Below are 22,970 nucleotides of genomic sequence, written 5' to 3' on the forward strand. Positions count from 1 at the left end.
TTGACCTTCATTAGCCAGTGTTGTTACCCCTCTAATCCCTTCTCTGTTCCCATTCCAGCACTACACAGCCCTCTATTCCACCAATGCACCCAGTCTTTTTACTTCTTTTCTTTTTCAGTACTACCCCTCCCCCTCTCTCCACCACTCTCCAACTAACCACCCAACTGCACCTAACTGCCCTATCCTCTCCCCACTTCATCCCCGCATGCTCCCCAGCAGCGTGCCTCTCCCACTATGTGGTGCTGCCCATAGTCTGGCTTCATCTGCCAAAGACTGTGGTTATGAGTGTGTGAGTTGGGTTTGTGTGTGCGTGAGCAAGTTCACGCGCGTGTGTGTGGTGTGTGTGGTCTATTTTTGGTAGAGGCCTTGGGGACCTAAAGCTTATTTTGTGACAGTCTTTTTGTTGTTCCCATCTGCAGCTCAGTTCTATGGTGAGTAGCAACTATCCTTTTCATAATATTGTTACATTCCATGCTAGATTTTTCACGCATATAATATTCACACAGAGCTGCATTAAGCACTAGATCCTTATGCCTCATAAGTAACACCACACCATTTGCCTTCAGAAACACAGTTGTTAAAACCATCATCAGGTTTTGGTATCACTGCTTGGTTTCAGTACAATGTGATGTTTATTAATTACTCACGGTAGTGAGACATGTTAGTACTTATTACCAAAAAATATCATTATTCCAATTAATTCTTCTAACAGATTACTGCATTACCAAAAGAAATATAACATCTTTCTGGGGAAAAAAATCATTAAATGATTTTTTTTTAATTCCTTAATAAATATCATCTTGATGTTGAAGCTCTTTTGTCTGTATTTGCTTTAACTATTGGCATTATGTTGGTATACAGAACAGACCTAGTTACCTGCATTGTTTAATCTACAAAAGACACTTTTGTCTAGTAGGAACCACTACAATGCACATGCATTTATTTCTAACTTAACATCTTACTTGAACATTTTCGTTCTATAAACAACAGGCACAAAGTTCTACTGGCATTCACACAAAAGAACTTGAAATAAAAAACAGGTTTTAAGTATGAAGTATGAAATAAATGATCACCACCCAAAAGTTTTAAGTGAAACCAATACAAAATACGATACAATGATTATATCATTAGTTACAGATACACTATTTGCAGTAATTCATTATTTTATGCAAATAGTGATGTAATAAAATTAAAATTATTTGCATTTTTCTGTAACTGCAATTAAGATGGTTTGATACAACATTACTTCTGATGCTTTTATCTTTTATAGTTCTCCAAAAACCACACACAATGAAAAAAAATTTTTTAAAGTGAATGACAAATTAACAAATACCAACAGTACACTTACACTCTAAGACAAAAAAAAATGCACCATGAAAGAATTATCTTATCAGATGGAAATCAGTATATTTAATGTATTTGTACACACAAATAAATGATAACAATTTAGAAAAACTGGATGATTTATTCAAGAGAAAGAGTTTTACAAACTGAACAAATTCAGCAATGCATTGGTCCACCTCTGCCCCTTATGCAAACAACTATTCTGCTCAACATTGATTGAGGGATACTGTGCCAAATTCTGTCCAACTAGCACTTAAGATAATCAAAATCGCAAGTTTGTTGGAGGGTGCTCTGCAAAATGCTCCAAATATTCCCAGTTGGGAAGGGAGCTAGAAACCTTGCTGCCCAAGGTAGAGTTTGACAAGCGTGAAGAAAAGCAGCAGAAACTCTCGACGTGTGCAGGCAGGCATTATCTTGTTGGAATGTAAGCCCAGGACAATTTTCCAATAAGGGAAACAAAACAGAGTGTATAATATTGTGATTTACCACTGTGCTGCAGGGTAGCCATGGATTACAACCAAAGACGTCCCGGTATGAAAATAAACAGCACCCCCAGAACATCACTCATGGTTGTTGCGTTGTATTATGGGTGATACTCAGGTTTGTATCCCACCACTGTGAAAGATGTCTCCAGACATGTGTTCAGCCTGGAATATCATTGACTGGAGAAGGATTATCTTTGTCTTCAGTGAGGATTCCAGCTTTGAACTGAGCCCCAGTGACCGTTGTGTCAGTGTTGTTGAACTAGCTGCTCAAGACTATTCTCAGTAAGAACAAATAGTTGTAGACATGCATTCTGACTGCTAACAAAATATTCTCAAACATTTTTAATACACAAAGCTATTCTTCCTCTTTTAGTAATTCAATGCTGTTTATATTGTATATAAAATAACTATTATTCATCTTGTACAGTTGAAAAAAGTTACTTTATTTACAACATAAACATCAAATAATGTTTTCTCTGTTTGTATCTGTATACATACTATGCCAGACATGGTGAGGTGCATGGCAGAATATACTTCACATTTTACAGGTTATTATTTTCAGCAAATTAGCTGTGGGACATGAACGCAAATGTGTGCAGCTTGACACTATGACAACATTGAGCTATTCTTTTTGAACAGAGCCATGCACAGTCCAAGTACTTAAAGTATGAGTAACCACTGGTAAAGGCACTACTGGTTTTATTGTGTGGGATTCTGTCAGGAAAAGCAACTACTCATCAATAACGATTAGGTACCATTGCAATTGGGGTTTTGTTGTTCAGGATGTGACTATATGATCCAGGATCCAAATCTACAGCATTATAGGCAGTTTGCATCGGGGCTCTGAGTATAAGATTTTGCAACAGTTGTGTGTATGAGGAGCTGTAACAAAAGTTAGATGTGGAGAAGTTAGGCATAGAACTTCAAGAGAGAAGAAGGCTATGCAGAAGTATGCTAAGTTCAAGTTTGCAGTGGCCATCTACAGTGGAGACACTGATGGTGGCACAGTGGCAATGATGGCCATGGTAACATGGACTACCAGCAGAGACTTCAACATTATCAGCATTGGCTACAGCACACAGCAGAAGCAGCCAGCATTACCGACAAGTGAAGCACATGCTCCAGCACTGCTAATATATGTGAACCCACAGGGTCATTGTCAGTGATGGTGCTAGCAATGATTAAGCAGTCACCCAGTGTTTGTGTCCAGATAATATTAGTGGACCAGTTCATTCTAAATCTGAACATGGTGATGTTGATAGTGATGATATTAGTGGGGTAGGTAGTCAGAGATCAGCAAAAGCAGATGTAACTGCAAGTGGTTCAATTAATATTTAAGGGAAATTTTGGCAAATTTGAACTCTGAAATGGTGGTACTGGATACAGAAACTGTTGTGATAGTGCCACGACATTTAACAGTGCTGCCACGACAGTACGCACAAACGGCGATAGAGGCGCTCCGCAAATCGGCTGAGCGCGGGAGCGCCACCTAGCTACGAACGGTGCTGGCCGCATGTCACGGCATGGCAGTCGAATACGAGAGACTGACTTGTAATCATGTGATCAGCTATTGTTTCTAAGAGAGAGTGTGAATATCCACGCAATTATTGTGATTAAAGGTTATAACACTTTTTGGCGACGAGGTCGGGATATTTTCACTGCGTTGTGGATTTGCGTGTTCGTGACGGAGCAGACATGGAACAGATTATGCAAGCACTCATTGAACAACAAACACAGCTGACGGCTACTATTCAGGCTCAACAAACACAGCTGGCGGCAGCGATTCAGGCGTTGTCGACGTCGCTTACTCATTGTCTGTCTTCCTCTTCTCCGCCTCCATTCCCTCCTTACGACGAGGCCGCTGAAGACTGGGAGGATTATGAGAAGCGTTTGCGGCAACACTTCTTGGCTTTCGGCGTTGTCAACGCTCCTATGTGTAAGTCGTTATTTCTATCTTGGATTTCCCCTTGAGTCTATCAGCTGCTATCTCAGTTAGCCCCTCTGCGGGAACCAGCCTCCCTGTCCTTCCAAGAAATGTGTGACTTACTGTCTGCCTATTATCGAAAAAACACCCACGTCATTGCCGCCCGCGTGACGTTCTACCGGTGTCGTAAACAGCCCCATCAATCTTACCGGGCTTGGGCGGCGGAACTACACGGTCTGAGTAGGAAATGTCAGTTTGTCACGGACAGTCATCACGAGTCTTATGCTGATTCAATGGTTAGGGATGCTATTCTACGGCTTGCTCCTGATAAAGAAGTTCGGCAACGTGCCCTACAACTGCCAAACCCGTCGTTGTCAGAAGTTCTAAGCATCACTCAATCCTTTAAAGTGTCTCACGCTGCTGGCGCGCAAATAGACGCGTGGTGTGATGTAGGCACTGTACAGTCAACTCTCGGCAAGGACAATTTGCCTGTTGCACAGGAGAACGAAGATGTGGTGGCAGTTCACTCGCGTAAACAACGTCGCGTTGGGCCGCAACGCTCGCAGCGAAACCAGCAACCACAGAAGCCGGTTCGTTCCGCGCTTCCTTCTTGCCCCCGTTGTTTCGTACAGCACGACAGGGCAGCGTGTCCAAAACGTTAGGCCACGTGTAATTCATGTAGGAAGAAAGGCCACATTGCTTCTGTGTGTCAGTCCCATAAAGTTCCTGTCGACAAGGACGAGGCGTCGGACATGGATGTTCACTGTGTGCTTTCTCAAACAAATAAGTTGTTTGTTACTGTTCATGTTCTGAATAAAGACATCCGCATGCAAGTGGACACTGGCTCTGCAGTAACTCTCATTAATTCTCGCACGTATTTGGCGTTGGGCTCCCCTCCTTTGTCTCCAGTTACGCGCAATCTGAGGACATATAATCAGCAGAAAATTCCTATCATGGGCCAGTTTGATGCTTCCACTGCCTACAAGTCTGTTGTTTGGCCCCTCATGTTTTATGTGGTGGATCATGCGGGCACTGAAAACCTGTTCGGTTATGATGCTTTCTAGTTGTTCGGGTTCTCCATTGATGATGATGTGCACCTCATATCTGAGGACATTCTGTATCAACAGCTGGATGGACTGTGTTGTGAATTTTCGTCCGTGTTCTCTGCTGGTCTGGGTTGTGCCAAGGATTTTGCAGCCCACATTACTCTTAAACCTACGGCTCGCCCTAAGTTTTTCCGGGCACGCCCTATTCCGGTGGTGTTGCATGCACCTGTCAAGGCTGAGATAGACAGGTTAATAGCTTCAGGGATTCTCCTTCCGGTTACCTCCAGCGAATGGGCATCGCCGATCGTGATGGTTTCTAAACCAAATGGGAGTCTACGATTGTGTGGTGATTTTAAAGCCACTGTCAACGCTCAGAGCCTCATTGACACTTATCCTCTTCCTTGTCCTGAGGAGTTATTTACCAAGCTCGCTGGGGGCCAGTTCTTTTCCAAACTTGACTTATCAGAGGCGTACCATCAGTTGCCGTTGGATGCTTCTTCCAAAGAATTTCTCGTCATCAACACTCCTTGTGGGTTGTATCAGTACCAGCGGTTACCATTTGGCATCGCTAGCGCACCGGCCATTTTTCAGCGGTTTTTGGAACAGCTCACAGCTTCCGTTCCCGGCTGCATAAACTATCTGGATGACATTGTTGTCATGGGAGCCTCCACTGAGGAGCACCTTTGCAATTTACGTTCACTGTTTCGGGTTTTGCATTCGGCTGGGTTGAAGTGCAATCTGGACAAGTCACAGTTCTTCCAACCCTCCATTGAGTATCTTGGTTTCCACTTGTCCCATGAGGGTATACGCCCTCTCTGTCAGCACATTGCGGCCATTAACGCTCTACCCCGGCCATCTACGGTCAAAGAACTTCAGGCGTTTCTAGGCAAGATTGCTTATTATCACAAATTCATTCCATCCGCAGCGGCCGTAGCTTATCCTCTGCTTCAGCTGTTACGCAAAAACGTCCCCTTCTGTTGGTCCGACGGGTGTGAGCAGGCTTTTGTCTGCCTGAAGGCTCATTTGCAGTCGGCGCCTTGTCTTGCCACATTCCGTCCGGGTCAGCACTTGGTTCTGGCAACTGACGCGTCACAGTATGACCTAGGGGCTGTTCTCGCCCATCGGTATGAGGATGGGTCGGAACGACCCATCGCCTATGCTTCCAAGACCCTCAACAAGGCGCAACGGCGTTACTCTCAAATCGAAAAGGAGGCGCTCGCTATCATTTATGCTCTAAAAAAGTTCAGCGGTTTTTTGTATGGTTCTAAGTTTCACCTCATCACCGACCACAAACCGCTGGTCTCTCTGTTCAGCCCCTCGGCGTCACTTCCGGATAAGGCAGCTCACCGCCTGCAACGTTGGGCCTTATACTTGTCTCGTTTTCATTATGAGATTCACTATCGCCCCACGGCCCAGCAAGCCAACGCTGATGCATTGTCGCGATTGCCGATGGGCCCCGACCCTGTTTTCGATCGCGATGAACTCCTCTGTTTCCACATTGATGAGGAAGAACGTCGTGCGGTCGAGGGCTTTCCACTTACAGGTTCGCAGGTCGCGTCAGCTACTGCACGGGACCCGGTCCTGCGTCGGGTGATCGGTTTTGTTCAACGAGGTTGGCCAGACAGGACCAAGGGCCGGGCATCGGATCCCCTTCGCAACTACCATGCCTTGCGCCTTCGTCTGTCTGTTCGTGATGGTGTTGTTCTTCTGGCCACGGATGGCGCATCTCCACGGGTCATGGTGCCAGCCTCTCTTCGCAAAGATGTTCTCAAACTGTTGCACGGAGGCCATTGGGGTATTTCTCGGACAAAGTCCCTGGCCCGCAGGCACGTTTATTGGCCCGGTATTGATTCGGACATCGCCCATATGGTTGCTGCATGTGGCCAGTGTGCTCAACAACTGGCGGCACCTCGTACAATGCCCTCTCCGTGGCCTGATCCAGCTCAGCCATGGGAACGGGTGCACGCCGACTTTGCTGGCCCCTTCCTCGGTACTTATTGGCTACTGTTGATTGACGCCTTCTCGAAGTTTCCGTTTGTTCTTAGATGTCCGTCGCCCACCACTGCGGCGACGACACTGGCTTTGTCCAAAATCTTTGCGCTAGAAGGTTTTCCATCCACGATCGTCACGGACAATGGCCCTCAGTTCTCTTCGCAGGCCTTCCGTGATTTTTGTACTGGACAAGGGATTCATCATGTTACCACACCTCCCTTCCATCCGCAATCGAATGGAGAGGTCGAGCGCCTTGTCCGCACTTTCAAATGCCAGATGAAAAAATTCCTTAGTGATTTTTCCACAGATGACGCCCTGCTGCAATTTCTGAGTTCTTATCGCTTCACGCCTCTGGGTGATCGCAGCCCTGCTGAACTCTTGCATGGCCGCCAAACGCGCACTCTACTGCACCTGCTTCACCCTGTCAGGCCTTGTACTGTGTCGCCTAGTGCGGGAAAATACTCGATGGGCGCCGATGTGTGGGCACGAGGGTATGGATCTCGCCCTAAATGGATTCCAGGAGTGGTCAAGGCTCTTCGCGGCCGCCGGCTTTGTGAAATCCGTACGGGCGACGGCACGGTTGTTCGCCATTACGACCAGATTCGCCCATGAGTGGTGGCCACGCCGGTGCCACCGCCCCATCCTTTGCCTCCACCAGCCCGAGACACCAGTCCTGTCGCTGCTGCCGATCTACCGTCCATGTTGATGCAGCTGCCGTCGCTGCCGCTTCCAAGTACTCCGGAACCGGCTCCAGTCGCGACGCCGCCTTCTCCGGGACCCATCTCGCTGGAGCACACTCCCAGGTCAATGACACCTATGGATGCTGCTCCGGAGTTTTCACCCATCATCTCATCCAGGAGGCACGTTCCACGCACGAGCTTCCGTCCTGGACATTTTTGACCATACTCTCATGTCTCTGCGCGGGATCTCCTCGGGGCCTCACAAGAGGCCATGGATGTCTCTGCGCTGTCCATGTCTCCAAGGAAGTGAGTGTTTATTTTTTTCAAGGGGGGAAAAGTGTTGTCATAGTGCCACGACATTTAACAGTGCCTCCACGACAGTACGCACAAACGGCGATAGAGGCGCTCCGCAAATCGGCTGAGCGCGGGAGCGCCACCTAGCTACGAACGGCGCCGGCCGCATGTCACGGCACGGCAGTCGAATACGAGAGACTGAGTTGTAATCATGTGATCAGCTATTGTTTCTCAGAGAGAGTGTGAATATCCACGCAATTATTGTGATTAAAGGTTATAACAGAAACAGGTTCAATAAAAATGGAGACAGGTTCAGTAGGACAAGTGCAGCAGAAAGCGTAAAACGTGAGGTGAAGGGAATTACATCCAGTACAGAAGAGATGTTGGGCAGGTTAACACCATAGTAAACAATGTAGAAAAAGATTTTTGAGACAAGCTGGTTGGGGAAGTGAAATTTGTGTGCAGAGCAAAAATGTATTTGAGGACATTAGTCTGTTAACAATTTTTTAGGTTGAATGGCACAATCTGAAAAGGAGCTGTTTAAAAGTAGAGGACATTTTGAATTACGATTAAATAAAAAGGCTGTGCAGTTTAAAGACATGAGGTCAGAATTAAATTCTTTAGCAGCAAAACAGGCTATTACTGTGACAGGTGTTCCATAGGTTGGTTAGGGGATGATAAAGTTTTGCAAATGATTGAAAATACCATACAGTTGATTTTCTTGCTTTGTGAAGAGATGATTTTGTGAGAGGAATTTCTGAGCAGGCAAAAATTAAGTGACAATGCTCAATCATGGGCAAATTTAATGAATGCTTCATTAACTACTTATTAACTGTTTGAGGGTTGTTTTCTGAACAAATTCTGGAGTGAAGCAAAGCAAATGCACTTCAGAATGAGTTCCTAAATGGATCAAGCTTTAGACATGGAACTGGGTTGATGCTTGATTTTTGTATACGTGCACTAGCTAAGCTGACTTACACAAATCATCTACTTGGAATGTTGACAGGGATTACAGTGCTCAAGAGACATTGCAGAACATTTACAATTGGATCTTGTCCACAGTCCAAGAAATTCCAGTGATGAATTTTTAGATTTTATTGAGAATCTTGAACAGGCATTGGAATTCCAACCATATAATGGGAACAATAGGTAGTCAAATTGGCACCAGAGCAGGAACAACAGTAATATGCACAATAATTATAATAATCATAACAAATAATTATCACAAGAATAGTAATTTTTGAAGCAGAAATGGAAATAGGAACTTACATAATGGAAATGAAAACCGGGAATGGAGGTTTGAGGGGCATGAGCCTCATGAAATGCAACATCAGAGTATGAGGTGAGGAAACTACAGATGACCACAAAATAAACTGGTGTTGAAAAGAACACATTATTTTGAAAATTCTGTGGGTGTCAAACATTTGGCAAAGAAGCCACAAATGTTGCAGGTTGATCAATGACAAGGAAGAATTAAATGGAAAATAATTTGAAGTAATGTAGCTGTAAAGAAGGCACAAGAATAGAGAATTTGATAATGAAGATATGGAGCTGAAAATTTGATTTTGTGAAAGGGAAGTGAATGATGGAATGAATGCATGTGTTGATAGATCCTATGATCATAAGTGTGGTTGAGGTGAATCTGATTTTGGTGAACACAGAATCTGTGATAAATTCTACTGAGGCACTAGACACTAGCAACAATTATAGTAATTTAGGTGAATGATATGTAAATGATTTTGTGTTGGAGGAAGTAGGTGAAGTTACCTTTGAAGACAGAAAAGCTGTAGTTTCAACAACTGGAGATGAATTTTGCGGTGAATCAGCAGAAGTATGTGAAGGTATTTGTGAAGGTGGCATAGCAATAGTCTCATCAGCTGATGATAAATTTTGTTATGTTTCAGCAGAAGTTGGTGATTTATTTTTAAAGGGAAGTGAAGGTGATGTTTTAGATGCTAAAGTTGTGAAGATTGTAGCTACTGATTTAGATATATGGGAGGAAGGAATTCGTGTATTTATTTCTGTTGATGGAAGTGAACCAATGGCTCTTGATAAAAGCATGAATTATGAGTTGATGTGGAAGAATGAATGTGAAAGTAATGTGTTTAGGTAATGGATCAGATTGCAAAGTGTTGGAGAAATCTGAGAGGTGAGAAAATGTTTTGGATTTAGTTCTAAATTTAGCAGAATTCAAGTGTATTGTGATTTCTGATGTGGTGCGATCCAGTAAAGGCAATCTGAGTAGTGAATCTGAGGAGGTTGACAAAGCTATTGATGGTGATTTCTGTAATGTATCAATGCTGAGTCACAGCACGCCAGGCAGTGACTCTAATTTTTATGCCACAGTGCATGCAGCACGCCTCATGACAATATTGCACAAAAATATCCTTCTACGACTTAACAAAATTTAACAGGTATTAGCACAGAATATTCATCTATTTTTCCTCATGTAACTGCATTTAGACATATACTGTGTATAATTGCTGTTTCTCAGAAAATTATCTTAAAATTTCTAAAGCAATCATTTCTGAGAAAGGAATATTTTATCAGCTGATAAATAATTTTTTAACCTTTGCTTGTATTTATTTTCAGGAGCAATGTTCTCATAAGTGTGACATGTTGCAAGATTGGCCAGACCTTTCATTGTTAATGACTTAATCCTAATCCACTGAGAAGGACTATTTGTCACTGAAGACATCTACTTCTTAAATTAGGTACACTGTCTATGTTATTAACAAATAAAATTTATTATGAAATGTAATTGCAAAACATCATTCCTGCTTTGCTCTATCTCTGATCTGTGAGATGTGACAATACCATGCCTGTATCTACAGTGACTCACCACATCATAAAAATGGGGTATTAATGATAAATTCCATGATTTAATGCACATAAAAAGCTTAGGATCACCAGCTTCTTAAACAGATGTTTCTTTATGGATTCCATACTTCATACACATGGAATACTACATAATATTAGAAATGAAAATAAGAAACTAGAAGACCAAAAGACTTCCAAACAAATACCTTACAAAGAAAAATGTTACTATATACTGTCTATATTAAAGATTTTTTATTTATAAAATAATTTTTTAAGTCTGTATAGAATGTTATGTGGTAGCACAAGGTAAGTCCCAACCATTAGTTTATTATTGCACTGCATTATGTACAAGTGAGTAAGAAAGCTGTTTCTACAGTATAGCTTCTAAGAATGAGAATTGTTAGAAATTTCTAAAACAAGTTAATGTATAGTATACTGAAAAGTTCCAAATGGAACAGAAGCAATTAACTGAGCATAGAAAATTACTCACCTTAATAGAGGAAGGGAAGAGCAGTGGAAAGGCACATAAAAAAGAACTGGCAACGTAGTAGCCCAGCTTGCAACAAACTTACACACATATTCTGTGCCAGTTGGAGCACATCTCTCTCAGTGTGTGTGTGTGTGTGTGTGTGTGTGTGTGTGTGTGTGTGTGTGTGTCTGTGCATGCACATGCACATTCTGAAGAAAACCAAATGTTCATATGCTGAGTTACTATGTTCCATTTATATTTTATGTGCCTAGTCACCACCCGACACCTCTACTATGTGGTGAGCAATTGTCTTCACTCATTCTCTTTTCAATACATGTGAACTAAATACATAGAATTTAATAAAACTGAGTTCGTTATACAACTTGGAAACAGTACTCACTGATAAGAAGGCATGAATGAGATCAGCTTTGACTGTAGCTAATGGTTTTCCTTTGACCAATATAGTGAAGGTTTCATCTTTTTCAGTGGTCATAAGGCTGCCAAACCATGACTTCTTTGTTAGTTCAGGTGAAGACTCAGGTGTAAGGTGTACTTCTTCTGAGGATGCTGAAAAGATATTACAGACATACAACTTATGTTTTAAACACATGTTTTCAATGAAACTGTGACTTGATGTAAGGCATTTATTGAAAAAAAGACTCATTATTTAATTTTTCTTTGCTTAATTTGGTGCTCGATTTATAATACAATGATATAAAAAGCAACATTTAAACTGAATATTATTATTATTATTATTATTTTCCTTTTGACTCATCAGTCATCTTACTTGTTTCATGCAGCCCAGCACAAATTCTTCTCCAGCATTTACCTCTTTATCTCAGAGTAGCATGTGCACCCCATGTCCTCAATCATTCACTGGATGTATTCTGGTCTCTGTCCTCCCATACAGTTTTTTATCTCTGCAGTTCCCTCCATTACCATGGAGGCTGTTCTCTGATGTCTTAACACATGTCCTAATGTCCTGCCCCTTCTTCTTGTTAGCATTTTCTGTATGTTGTTTTATTTGCCAATCCTGCAGAGAACCTCCTCTTTTCTCATCTTATCAGTCCACCAAATTTTCAAGATTCTTCTGTAGCACTACATTTTAAATGCATCAATTACCTTCACTTATCAGCTTTCCCACAGACCATGTTCCACTGCCACACAAAGCTGTGACACAAATGTATATTCTCAGAAATTACAACAAATTAAGTGATATGTCTGATACCAGTAGACTTCTCTTGGCCACAAATCCCCCTTTGCCTATTCTGTTCTGTCTCTGAAGTCCTCCTTGCTTCATCCATTGGGTTATTTTGCTTCCAGGGTAGCAAAATTACCTGACTTTGCCTACTTTGCAATCACCAGTTTTGATGTTAAGTTTCTCACTATTCTCATTTCTGCTACTTTCATTTACTTTTGTCTCCTCTCAATTCCCTCTTCTGTACTCATTTGAGTGCTCATTCCATTCAACAGTTCTCATAATTCTTCTTCAATTTCAATGAGGCAGCTTGCTCAGTTTTTGTTTTATTTTATGTCCGGAATATTTTGTCTCTTGTTTATGACACTGTTGATGTCTGTGTGGAACACTCTCACAAGTACTTGGCTGTATAAAACAGTTCTACCATATGTTCAATGGCTTTGACACAAATCTCTAAAGTCTATTTTACATAGAATAATATATGTATGTCTATACACAACTGTCGTTACTGTTTCACTGATCCAAAAATATATATTGTGCTAGCATCATGTTTCACATGATCCTCAGCGGAGACTGAAAAACAGCAGTCTGCTCACACATTCTCAATAATAATTAATAAATTTGTTCTCACCTTACTATTCTTTTATACAAATTATTTCTTATCATATAATGCTGGCACCTGTTTTGATGTTTAAAATCTCTTTACTTAAGTCCAACCCCCCCTCCCCTCCCCAGGACTATTCACCAAATAGTGCAAGTGCAAGTGTGAAGATTAGTCAAGAGGTAGCTCAAGATACCTTTAGCATCCCAATTTTTAAGGTTTTTCTGTATCCACCATTGCTGTAAGAATAATATGAGAGAGCGCTGAAAGGCGTAAATGGAAAGAACATCTCTGGAGTGGATGACATTCCCTCAGAATTACTGAGATCTTTGGCACGGACACCTAAGGCAAAATTATTCCATATGATGTGCAAGATATACGTGACAGGTGAAATATCCTCAAACTTCAGGTGGATGAAATAATTCCAATGAAAAACAAAGGCAGACGATGACAAGTGTGAATACTACTGAACTCTCAGTAATACGTTATGGTTGCAAAATACTGACACAAATTATAAGAATGGGGGACTGCTAGAGGCTGGCACTGGAGAACATCAGTTTGTGTTCTGGAAAAATGAGGCAATATGAAGCATATGGCTTATGTTAGAAGACAGACTGAAGAAACACATTTGTAGGTTTAAAGATAGCTTTTGGCAAAACCAGACATGAAATGGAAGCTATAGTTGAAAATGGAGTGAGATATGGTTGTAGCCTATCACCATTGTTACTCAAATGGAAAAGCTGCAAAGGAAACCACAGAGGAATTTGCAAAGGGCGTTAAAATTCAGAGACTTGGAAGAGCAGTTGACCAAAATGAATAGTGTCTTGAAAAAGACATCGAATTTGGGAAAAAATAAATTTATGGCACAACTTGGCTAAAAGAGGGCATCAGTTGGTAGGATGCATCCAGAGACCTCAGGCAACTGTCAGTTTCATAATGAAAGGCAGCCAGGGAAAGGGAGGGGGGATTAAATATGGAGAAAGACCAAGTATGCAGTATGCAGGTTTAATCCTATGTAGGTTGGTGTGCTTATATAGAGAAGAAGAGGATTGCACTGGTGGAATAGTGTGGGGAGCAGCATCGAACCAGTTTCTGAATGAAGATCTGAGCAAATAATAATTGTGAACAGTTGTATCAGGAACCTATCAATGGAAACTGGAATTCGCTTTACAAATTACAATTGCACTGTGTCGTGCTATGTGTTTACTTATGTGCCATCAAACAAGGCTATGCAACTGCCGTGTTGTACATATCAGGCTGCTACAGTGTTGGTAGGAGTGTACAATTCTCCAGTTGCCTGCTGTACTACAAATTTGGCAATTTCCAACATTTAAAAAAAAAATTACAGTACGTCATAGCAGCTAAAATTTGGAATAGTGGTTCTCTCAGTATACTTTTGTTTAAATCATCACAGCAAAGAATGGAAGTTTTAGAGTCATCACTTAAGCCACAAACTATATGGATACTCACCAGATTCTGGGAGGTACAATATAATGGGAGCAGAGCCAACATACATGCAAATTAAAAAGTTATTCAAATCCTTTTCCTTTCGTAATACATAGGACTGAAGTTTGAGCTATTTCTTTGTATCCAGTGTCTTGAATGTATTTGCCTTCCCTCTGACGCCAACACATCTTACAAAACAAGAAAATGGAAGCATATTTCTCTCTCTCTCTCTCTCTCTCTCTCTCTCTCTCTCTCTCTCTCTCTCTCTCTCTCCACTTGCAACTAGCAGATTCTCCTTATCCACTGACATTCTGTACATGGTGGCATTATAATGTAGTTTTACAACAATACCTCTGTAGACTGCACTTTTTTGTGATGCAAAAGCTTCTTGAATTAAGTCCCTGTAGAAATGAATGTTGTATTTGCTCTTCCAGTCAGTGCTTCCTAAAGATGTTTATGGAATAGGTTTTTCACCAGATTGACTGTACTTAGATAATGACAAAAGACAACAAACAAAGAAAGGTGGTACTGGAAGTGACAAAAACATAAATTTGTTTCAGAATATATTCTTCCTTTCTTTACATCTTTCTCTATTCTGTATCTAGAAATCTCCTGAATCCATCTGTTTATCCACTTTCTTCCTCTCTAATTTGAATGTCATCTTTTCCTGTGAATTTAATAAGCTATCCATACCCTCTTTTGTATAACAATTCCAAATTCTTATTTTGTTACACTACACACAAAAGTGAATATTGAAATGAGCCATGATACTGTAATTATTTGTTTTTAAAAAATCATGATTTGGTGCAATAACCATATTTCACTTAATTAAAATTACCAGTTGTGGTCAAACTACAGACCATCCCCAGGCACAGCAACTGTATCAGAATTATAGAACACAAGAAATTACTAAATTTGTACATAAGGTAAGCTGTAGTGACCACTTTCAACAAGTTTTTTGTAAACATTACTGAAGACTGTTTAAAAACAACCCAGTCAGAAAATGAGAACATTCAAAAATGTGTAGAATCAATATTTTTCAGTATAGTCATTAACCCTTTAACTTCTTTGGATGTGTTAACGTGCACACCTTTGTACCCGTCCCTGTGTGCTCCGAACGTGTTTATCTGTGCCACCAGTCCTTCTACCTGGTAGCGCACATAAACATGTTCAAAGTAGACAGGGACAGGTACAAAGGCATGCGCATTAACATGTCAAGAGCAGTTAAAGGGTTAAAGATGATGACAAAAAAAAGTCATTGACAAAGAAAAGAACACTGAGTAAATCTCAACATGGGTTTAGACATAACAAATCTACACAAATTGCTGCATATGACTAGATTAATATGATAATATATCTTTTGGATATGAAACAATCCACTATGGGCATATTTACATACATGTCAAAGGTTTTTGACACTGTGGCACACAAATTATTGCTGCTAAAAATTGAATTGTATGATATCAAAAGACTGTCAAGAAATGGACTGCATCTTTATTAAGCAATTGCTTACAGAAGGTCAGTATGACATAAACAGAAAGCAACTCAATTCAGTAATTGAAATTTTATCTGGATGTAAAGCATTCAGGCAGGGTGTGCGTCATGGCTCAGAACTGGGACCTTTGCTACTCCTCTTGTATACTAATGGCTTGAACCTGACTGTAAAGACTCACAGAACAACTATATTCACAAATAACACAACTGTTCCACTGGATGGTGTCAACACAGCAGCAGTACAAAGAGCTGTGAACTTTGCTACTGAACAATTCATCAGTTGGGTTATAAACAGCAAACTAGCCATCAGCACTAAAAAGACTGTAGACTGTTTCCATTAACTTCCACATCATACAAAACATAAACCCCTCTCACCCACCTGTAACGGTCAAAAAGCAACCATCAGAAACTAACACTAAATACAAATTCCTAGGTCTCTTGTTACAAGATAATCTGAAATGGAATACTCATATTGATCACGTAAACACCAAAACAAGTACTGACTTCTATGCCTTAAGTACGCTACAAACATGTACAAGTCAGAAAACAGTAAAAAGTTAATTTCTCCAGCTGCCCTTAGCATGTTTAGAATCCAAAAGGAAGCAATGAGGATAATTAATGTAAGCAAGTTTAGAATCTAGAAGAGAGCCACAGAGAACATCAATGGATCCAAACCCTGATATTCTGTAAATCCATTTTCAGAAATCTGGAGACTAACACTGCCTTGCTTGTATATCATTCAGGTTGATATTTTTAAAAATACATCATAGTGCCAGCCAAATTGAAACGAAACCAAAATGATGAACTTTGCAACCATTAGATAAGATTAAATTGAAACCTCCATGTGTTACATGGTAATACACAGTTCCAAGAAAAGGGAACATTCCACATGGGTCTTTAGATGGTCAGTAAGCTCCTCACAAGTATGGAAGAGAATACACAGTTTTGTAAAACCATTACACAAAGGCTATCCATAAATTATCTTTACAATTTAACACTTTAATAACTTTGTATCTATACTAGATTTTAACAAATGGTTTTCAACATGTGATAAGTTAACTCAAAGTTTTTTACTCTCCATCGAACACAATTCTGACACAGAATTGAACTTAAAACCTGATGAAATGTAGTCATCACAGGAGAAAGCTCAGTGTGTGGCCTGGTTTGCACAGATGATGTCTGATACTCAAGTGCAATGAAACTTTTGAATATGATATAGAAAGTAACCATCATTGCAGCCAACTATTCAGGCTTGGCATACATCACTTATGGAAACAGATAGAGTTCTCCATAAAAAGGGGGCAGGTTGCCCATTTGTTTCAGATGCCAACATGGACAAGGTATGGCAGGCATCTGCAAGGACTCTTGACAGAATCAGTGAGTACAGTGGTCAGAGGGTTAGAAATGCGATGTTCAACAGTGCACAATGTCTTGCATACAAGATTACACATATAACCCGGCAAGGTGCAGTTGCTTCAGGCTTTAAGGCTTATGGACAAACCTCAACATGGACAGTTTGAAGTTGTTGTGCTAGGTGAGAATAACACAAACAATGACTTTTTGGAAAAGATTTGTTTCTCCCATGACACACCATTTCATAAATGGCTCTGAGCACTATGGGACTTAACATCTAAGGTCATCAATTCCCTAGAGCTTAGAACTACTTAAACCTAACTAACCTAAGGACATCACACACATCCACGCCTAAGGCATGATTCGAACCTGCGATCGCAGTGGCCGCACGGTTCCAGACTGAAGCGCCTAGAACCGCTCGGCCACGCCGGCCGGCGCACAACATTTCATATCTCTGGCAAAATGATTCATCATAATGTTCATGCATGGGGTTCACAGTATCCTCATGTTATACATGAAATGGAAAGAGAGAGTCCCAAAGTCAATGTTTGGTGTGAAGTGGTAGGCAATCGCATCACTGGCCCATTCTTTCTCACCGAGTCTGCTGTCAACAGTGCTGTTTTCCTGGGAGTCTTACAATAGTTTCCCATGTCACAATTGGAACACCCGCAACCTGAAGTCATATTCCAGCAGAATGAGACACCACCTAGTTGGTCTCCAAATGCCTGTCAGTTTCTAAGTGAAAAGTTTTCAGATACAGGGACTGGACAAGAAGGTCCAGTTCAATGAGTGCCATGATCCCCTGACCTCACACCATCTAAACTTCTTTCTGTGGCATTTTGTAAAGGATATGGTGTTCCAAACTGAGCTTAGAGCTATAGGACATGCGTTCACAATGCATTTTAACATGTCACCATGGTGATCTTGAACTATACATGGAAAGAAATTGAATTCTGACTAGACATTACCATTGCCACTAAGGTTGCAAAAACTGTTGTGTATAAATGAGGAAAAAAACATTTTGAGCTATCTTATCACATGTTGAATATATAGCATAGTTTTAAAACTAGTATAGTCATAAGTTGTAGTGATAGTTTATGAACACCATGTATTATTTAGTGTACCATTGCTTTTTTCTCTATAAAAATACCTAGAAAGGTAATCACACTGGTTATGATTAAGTACAACACTTGAACTTTTCAGTGAAGCAAATGTACCATAATGTACCTGGCATACACAAAATGTATTTTGTGCTGGTTATGATTAAGTATAACACATGAACTAGTCAGTAAAGCTAATTTTAAGAAAACCTATTGCAATGTATTGTAAACGTCAGTCCATTTACTGTAAATATTAATATATTTTGTCTGACACCTATACTACATTGTATAATATTAGATCACGTGGACTAAATAAGGAAGGTGTAGCACAAGTCATTGTTATCATATTGCCCAATGTAGTAACCAGGTATTTTCCGGTATTCCATAATTTTAATGCAGTTCATTTATTTGTTGGTTTACATACATTCACTCACAGAAGAATGCTGAAGATTAGATGGGTAGATCACATAACTAATGAGGAAGTGTTGAATAGGATTGGGGAGAAGAGGAGTTTGTGGCACAACTTGACCAAAAGAAGGGATCGGTTGGTAGGACATGTTCTGAGGCATCAAGGGATCACCAATTTAGTATTGGAGGGCAGCGTGGTGGGTAAAAATCGTAGAGGGAGACCAAGAGATAACTACACTACGCAGATTCAGAAGGATGTAGGTTGCAGTGGGTACTGGAAGATGAAGAGGCTTGCACAGGATAGAGTAGCATGGAGAGCTGCATCAAACCAGTCTCAGGACTGAAGACCACAACAACAACAACATACAAATGATCATTATTAGTAACATGTCCTGTAATTTAGTTTTTTTTGTCTGAGGATGGTACAGTAAGACCACAATTACCCAGCACTTGATAAACCAGCACACCCGATGGTCCAGGACGTGTTAGAAATTTTCCCGTATTTTTAACTCGGTGCTGTTGGCAGTACAATCAGAAACCTTCAGCAAACACCAGAACAGTTTGGCACAGCGAGTGGTCAGTAACTATTGCTGGCTTCACTGAGTGATTGTTCTCACCAAGATAAGACAACTGCATTGTTGTGTTAGTTTCAATGATTCTTCACTCACGAGACAATAATGTGCAGTACTTACAGTATATTTGCATCAGTGTTATACAATTTTGTTTAGTATTGAATTGAAAAACTGGTAGAAGCTGATCTCCGTGAAGAGCAGTTTGAATTCCGGAGACATGTAGGAACACACAAGGTGATACTGACCCTATGGCTTCTCACAGAAGATAGGTTAAGAAAGGGAAACCTAGGTTTATAGGATTTGTAGGCTTAGAGAAAGCTTTTAATAATGTTGACTGGAATGTATCAGGGGTAAAACATAGTGAGTGAAAGGCTATTTACAATTTGAACACAAACCAGGTGGCTGTTATAAGAGTTGAGGGGCAGGGAAAGAAAAGTGGTTGATAAGGGAATCAGACAGGGATGTAGCCTGTTCCCAATGTTATTCAATCTGTATATTGAGGAAGCAGTAAATTAAATAAAACAAAAATTTGGAGTAGGAATTTAAGTCCAGGGAGAAGAAATAAAAACTTTGAGATTTGGTGATGACATTTTAATTCTTGACTTAGAATGACCTGGAAGAGAGTTGAATGGAATGAACAGTATATTGACAGGAGGACATAAGATGAACATCAACAAAAGCAAAATGAGGATAATGGAATGTAGCAAAATCAAATCAAGTGATGCTAAGGGAATTAGATTAGGAAATGAGACATATTAAGTAGTAAATGCGTTTTGCTATTTTAGGGAGCAAAATAACTGATGATGGTTTGATTATTTGTTAACATTAAGTACAGATTTAAGTGACATGAAGTCCTTTCTGAAATTATTTGTATGGAGTGTGGCCACGTATGGAAGTCAAACATGGACGATAAACAGTTTAGACAAGAAGAGAACAGAAGCTTTTGAAATATGGCGCTACAGAAGAATGCTGAACATAAGATGGGTAGATCACGTAACTAATGAGGAGACACTGAATAGAATTGGTGAGAAGAGAAAATTGGGGTACAACCTGACTAAAAGAAGAGATTGGTTGGTTGAACATATTCTGATGCACAAAGTGATCACCAATTTAGTACTAGAGGGAAACATGGGGGTAAACATCGTAGACAGAGACCACAAGATGAGCACAGTAAGCAGATTCAGAGGGATGCAGGTTGCAGAAGTTACTCAGAGATGAAGAGGCTTGCACAGGATAGAGTGGCATGGAGAGCTGTATCAAGCCAGTCTTTGAACTGAAGACCACAACAACAACACGGATACATTTAGTAAAGTAGCATAAAGCTGCTGTAACATATCTTGATTTTTCAAAATATTTAAAAGCTATATATCATGATCTCTTTAAATAATTAGAAAATTTTATTATTAACTGAGAAAAAACAGGTATAAAAGAGAGACAAAATAGTACAGAAGTAACTTTGAACAATGCAGACATAATTTACCTTTCTGGAATGTTTCTTAGAGTCTCTGTTTACCAGACAGTTCTTATTTTTTACTGTCTTCCATTTTCAATTTGTTCTAACAATTATACAAAATAGTTTGGATGCAAAATCCATTGTATCATATTACCGGTCTGTTTGGTCTATGCACTTTTGCTACATACATCATTTTCTTGAACCTTGTCTGCATCTTTTACTTGTACAGATAATCCAACTATACTTACTTTGCAATTTCCGCCGATGGAACCTGGGACTCCCAAGAAAACTATTTTTTATAGTTGTAAGCCTAGATCTCCAATGATGGCCTGTTGTACTTGTATGTGGTGATCCAGGTGGGGTACAAGGTGCCACATTCACAGTGCTCAGACCTGCTAACATAAGGGAAACAATATCATTAGTAAAATGAAAAGCTATGCATAGGAAACACAACAGTTTGGGGCTTCAAAATTGGGGCAAAGTGCATGGCATAATACACTCATAAAAATAGATTATGTACACTATCAGATCCATTCAACACCTTTACGATGGCTTTTACACTGCTGACAATGCTTTCAATGAGCTGTCTCAAAGTCTGTGGAGGAATGGCAGTCCATTTTCCTGTAGAGCTGAAACCAGAGAAAATAATGATGTTCGATTCTATGGTCTTGACCAAAATTGATGTTATAGCTCATACCAAAGGTCTTCTATTGGGTTCAAGTCAGGCCAATCCATTTCAGGAATGTTATTGTTCATAAAGTATTCCCTCATAGATGCCACTTTATCACAAAGTGGAATTTGATGCTGATACAAACAATTACCATCTCTCAATTGTTTATTTAGTGGATGCAGTATACAGTGCTGTAAAATATGTTAATATTTAGTGTTTTCTTAAACACAATAAAGGGACTGCACTCTAACCTTACGAAATACTCCCACACTGTAACACCACCTTCTCCATACTTAATTATTGGCATTTGCCAAGCCAAACCCTTGCATTGTATTACCACAAGGTACAGCATGATTCATCATTCCAAATCATTTGTTTCCAGCCATCCATCCAGTGGTTTCAATCTTTACACCATATCAAGCATCACATAGCACTACCTACAGAAATGTGTGGCTTATGAGGGGCTGCTCAACAATTGTACCCTGTTCTTTTCAATTTCCTTTGCACAGTCACTATGCTAGCTGGAGTGCTGACAGCACTTTGGAACATACAAGTGATTATTTATGATGATTTCATGCAGTTTTTTTACAACTATCCTCCTCAATACTTGGTGACCCCTGTCTGTCAGTGCATGGAGTCTTCCTGGTCTTGATTTAGCTGTGGCTGTTCCTTCGTGTTTCCAGTTCATAATCACATCATTAGCCACCAAGTTGGGCAGCTTTGTGAGGGTTAAAATATCTCTGATGTATTTGTTATTCAGGTGGAAACCAATGACTATTCTACATTCGAAGTCATTGCACTCTCCTGACCAACACAATCTGCTGTTACTACTTCTCTACTGACAACACAATATTCCCCACTTCTTTTTACACTTATGGGTGCATCTCTTGTGGCATCTAGTGGTCAGTTCTGCATTACATAGTTCTGGATACTTTTGAACAGATACACATCTTTCCAGAATATTTGAATGGTACATGATATTTGAACTTTCTGCACAATACCTTGACTGAACTTCTGTAGGACATTCACTTGCAACTGCACACTTGTTTGTGTTTTGAGAATGATGATTCTCTAGTGCTCTTTGATTCTTTGAACACCTGGCCAAGACAAATGTCACATACAACTTTACACACAGAATGATTATAAGGGGTTGCCTAGCCCTTTGCCTCTGTGTTCTGCTGATCACCTCTCTTGACTTCTTTCTGTCATTATGTTAAGTCCCTGGTGTATTCAACACTAGTAAGAATACGAGAAAAGGAAAGTTGCTACTCACCATATAGTGGAGATGCTGAGTCGTGATAGGTACTATAAAAAGATTCACACAATCATAGCTTTTGGCCATTAAGGCCTTTGTCAGCAGTAGACACACATGCACACACACACTCATGCAAGTGCAACTCGCACACATGTCTGCAGTCTCTCTTTTTTTTTTTTTTTTTTTTTTTTTTTTTTTTTTTTTTTTTTTTTTTTTTTTAAATCGGTCTACTGACTGGTTTGATGCGGCCCGTCACGAAGCCAGGAATTCCTTTCCTGTGCTGACCTCTTCATCTCAGAGTAGCACTTGCAACCTACGTCCTCAATTATTTGCTTGACGTATTCCAATCTCTGTCTTCCTCTACAG

At 40.3% G+C, this 22,970-nt stretch overlaps 1 protein-coding gene across 2 annotated transcripts in view; it reads right to left on the reverse strand.

Annotated features, from left to right (window-relative positions):
• Nucleotides 1-22,970, reverse strand: part of LOC126284412 (serine/threonine-protein kinase BRSK2) — a 1,848,446-nt gene that overhangs the window by 61,797 nt on the left and 1,763,679 nt on the right. Inside the window, exons 17-18 of one of the 2 annotated variants that reach the window (XM_049983324.1) lie at nucleotides 20,928-21,074; nucleotides 11,455-11,621 (exon numbers count right to left, since the gene is read on the reverse strand). In XM_049983324.1, the coding sequence (XP_049839281.1) occupies nucleotides 11,455-11,621; nucleotides 20,928-21,074 (314 nt within the window). The remainder of the gene's footprint in view (nucleotides 1-11,454; nucleotides 11,622-20,927; nucleotides 21,075-22,970) is intronic. The other variant, XM_049983325.1, reaches the window with a different exon arrangement.

This window comes from Schistocerca gregaria, chromosome 8 (genome assembly GCF_023897955.1).
Source record: "Schistocerca gregaria isolate iqSchGreg1 chromosome 8, iqSchGreg1.2, whole genome shotgun sequence".
Lineage (NCBI taxonomy): Eukaryota > Metazoa > Arthropoda > Insecta > Orthoptera > Acrididae > Schistocerca > Schistocerca gregaria.